At 43.2% G+C, this 3,545-nt stretch overlaps 1 protein-coding gene across 2 annotated transcripts; it reads left to right on the forward strand.

Moving 5' to 3' along the window:
• Window positions 1-3,181, forward strand: LOC115738276 (L-ascorbate peroxidase 2, cytosolic). Of its 2 annotated transcripts, none has more exons than XM_030670862.2 (10): window positions 1-159; window positions 450-578; window positions 714-888; window positions 1,061-1,126; window positions 2,056-2,104; window positions 2,191-2,276; window positions 2,458-2,537; window positions 2,629-2,731; window positions 2,807-2,865; window positions 2,962-3,181. In XM_030670862.2, exons 2-10 carry the CDS (start codon window positions 460-462, stop codon window positions 2,975-2,977), a joined length of 753 nt encoding a protein of 250 aa, XP_030526722.1. In that variant the 5' UTR covers window positions 1-159; window positions 450-459; the 3' UTR covers window positions 2,978-3,181. The 2 variants fall into 2 exon arrangements, with proteins under 2 accessions (XP_030526722.1, XP_030526724.1); XM_030670864.2 differs by having other exon boundaries at window positions 14-159; window positions 456-578.
• Window positions 3,182-3,545: the final 364 nt, after the last annotated feature.

Below are 3,545 nucleotides of genomic sequence, written 5' to 3' on the forward strand. Positions count from 1 at the left end.
ATCACGGGTCGCGACCTCCTACTTAGTCTCCCCCACTCCCCACTCGTTTGACTCGGACCTGCGTGTGCTCTCTCTCTCTCGCACTCTCGGTTCTTCCAAGCTCCTAGCGGGATTCAGATAGGGTTTTTGGCCGTCCATTTCTCGATTCCAGCTTCGTCGGTACGTCCCGATTCACTGATCGCGCCGATCCTCGAGGCCTTTTTGGTCTTCTGCATTTCGTTTCGATCTGTATCTTGAGCACGGTTCACTCGTCGATAGTGGGTTCTGTGTCCGTTTGGGGGGCGGATCTCTGCGTGTTGATGCAGTTATGTTGGACCGGGTTCTAGATCGTAGTCTTGCGTGTTGTGGATTGCGATTCTGTGTTCCTCGTTTCTGTTTGTCGTCGTTGTTAGCGTTCCCGTTGGGCGTTGTTGATCTGAGACTGAGTGCGCTTTGGTTACTTGCGATAGGTGAAGAATCATGGGGAAGTCGTATCCGACTGTGAACGAGGAGTACAAGAAGGCTGTTGAGAAATGCAAGAGGAAGCTGAGAGGCCTCATCGCTGAGAAGAACTGCGCTCCGCTCATGCTCCGTATTGCGTATGCTCTCTCTCTCTCTCTCTCTCTCTCTCTCTCTCTGACTAGGAGTTTCATAGACTTAGAGAGAGTTGTGGATAGTGGTGTGAGGATTTGTGTGATATTGGGTGTGCGTGGGTGTTGTGTGTGTTCGTGCAGGTGGCACTCTGCTGGTACATATGATGTGAAGACGAAGACTGGAGGCCCATTTGGGACCATGAAGCACGCAGCGGAGCTCAGTCACGGGGCCAACAACGGGCTTGACATTGCTGTCAGACTCTTGCAGCCGATCAAGGACCAGTTCCCTATCATCACTTATGCTGATTTCTACCAGGTCTTTTTTCTTTGTTCTGTTTTTTCACTTTGCGAACATATCAAGAGCAGGTCTTGTGATCGGGTTTTTCCGACGGCTCGAAAGCATTCGTGAGCAGCGGTTAACGACCATTTCGTTCTGAATAATATGCATTTATGACCTTGATTTGATGATGTTGTCCAATGTGACACAGCTGGCTGGCGTTGTTGCTGTGGAAATTACTGGTGGACCTGAAGTCCCTTTTCACCCTGGAAGAGAGGTCAGTCGATCTTGTTTGCTTTCGTTTTATCATAGCAGGATCTATGCCTTCTGATATGATGATCTGTATACACACAGTGGAAAATGACACACAATAGAGGTTTTAACGTGAGAAAACGACTGATGCCTAAATTTTACTACTGAACTGCACATATAATTTATGTTTCCTAGACTTGCAATGTTGATGTGTCAAGAAGCAGAAGAGGGATGATGAAAGATCAGTGGAATTACTCTTAATGGGTTCTGATATGTGCCGAGCAGAAATTGTTCTCATAGTAACCAAAACAGATTTGGTTGTTATATGGTATTTGGTTCGATGCCTTCTTTCGTTAGGCATGTGGAAGCTATTTATGGTTGCTGTTCTTATGCCCCTTTAATCTGACCACTTGGATCTTATATTACTTTCTTGGAATTGTAGGAGATATATCAATGTTCTGATAGTAAAGTAAAACTATTCACTTGTTTTTAGGTTCATTCTTTCAGGAAACTTCATTAAAAAAATATTCTTCAGGTCACTTGAAAGCAACACTGTTTTGCGTTTTGGTTTGCTGAACTTGGTACTGCAAACCTGGGCACTTGTGCTCACTTTTCTAAATAATTTGGCTATGTTTATTACGTGTGGAAAAGCCTCTAACGTAGAACATAAGTGCTGCAATGATCCCTCAGAAATTTCTGAGAGATGTCCACTGATATGCTTTGAGAAAATGTAAGCCACGTGAGGCCTCTCCATATGGATTTCTTGTCGGATGCTTGACTGCTTTTTGTGCTCTTTCATTTCGAAGGTCTACAAGATTTTGCTTTCTCTCGGTTTGCATTTTTTCTCCATTCATAATGGTTTGCACTTTGCCATTATATCTATTGGCTTTCATCGTGGTGCTTATTACTTTGTTATTTGTCTGATATATTTTCATATTTATCCACCAAATCCAGGACAAACCACAACCACCTCCCGAAGGCCGTCTTCCTGATGCTACCAAGGGTTAGTTTATGTCCAGCAAATCCAATATTTTGTCTTCATGCTTGTAGATTCTTGATTGAATGTTGATCTATCGACATTTCGTGCAGGCTGTGACCACTTGAGACAAGTGTTTAGTGTTCAGATGGGCCTTTCTGACAAGGATATTGTGGCCCTCTCTGGTGGGCATACCCTGGTTTGTGCCCAAACCTAAGATCCTTTCATGCGTTCTGATTCTGTTAAGTGTAGGATATTATGCGTAGCATGAAATGCAGTCTCTGTCTCCGTCAGAATGAAATACATGAAATGCAGTCTGTGAACAATTATCCAATTATTGCATTGAGTTCATTCCTTTGCTCTGTGGCACTCAATAACAGGGAAGGTGCCACAAAGAGAGGTCCGGGTTTGAGGGAGCCTGGACCCCAAACCCTCTCATATTCGACAACTCGTACTTCAAGTGAGGCTTCTAATTTTCCCGTTTTCAATCCATTGTTGGATAAAGTTATTGTCTTCGTGTTCATATGGTGATTGTTTGAATCATTGACTAGGGAATTGTTGAGCGGAGAGAAGGAAGGACTTCTCCAGCTGCCATCTGATAAGGCTCTTCTTTGTGACCCTGCTTTCCGCCCTCTTGTTGAGAAATATGCTGCGGTATGTGTTTTTCTCTTGTCGAAAACTTCTGTGCTGCTGTATGCTGGAGCTCATTGTACTTTCCTTTTGATTTAGAATGAAGATGCCTTCTTTGAAGATTATGCTGAAGCCCATCTGAAGCTCTCTGAGCTAGGGTAACCTTTAAATTTCGAAAGTCATTCTACTCTTACTGTATACTTAATTGATTTCTTTGGCGCATATTGTCATTGAACTCTTGACTTCTTTCGCAGGTTTGCTGAGGCCTAAGAACTTTGAAGTTTAATGTTGGGGCAGGTGCTACAATCTAATGTCACATGCTTTTTGGTTTCAGAATGGAATGTTCTAGTTGGTTGTCAGTTGGCGAAATTGAATGCTTTCTGTTTGTTTTGTTGAACATGTTAAAGATTGGGAATTTTGGGGCTGAATGCTGTGGCAGTCATCCTTTATATAAATAAAAGCACATTCTGCATACATTCTGCTCCTGTTCTTTCCCTTGATTTGTCAACCATCATTGGCCTCTGGTCACATTTGGAGCAATCTATGTAGAAGTAAATATGATGAGGATATTTTCTTCAAGGTGGTTCAATACATGCGAGAAGCTGCATTAGCGAGATTACTTGGTACATTTGTGACATACAGCCAACGGTGTCTCCCATATTTATGGGTACATCCTATGATTACCCTAATTCTAAACCTTAATAAGTGAACCCTGGTCTAAACCTGATGGTCTAGCATGTTTTGTGTTCGTTCATGTTATACCCAGCCATCCTTTGGTGGGGGACGTTTAGGCGTTTCATCATCATATTTTTGCGGACCGACAGTCCCTTCAGTTTAC

Source organism: Rhodamnia argentea, chromosome 8 (assembly GCF_020921035.1).
Source record: "Rhodamnia argentea isolate NSW1041297 chromosome 8, ASM2092103v1, whole genome shotgun sequence".
NCBI lineage: Eukaryota > Viridiplantae > Streptophyta > Magnoliopsida > Myrtales > Myrtaceae > Rhodamnia > Rhodamnia argentea.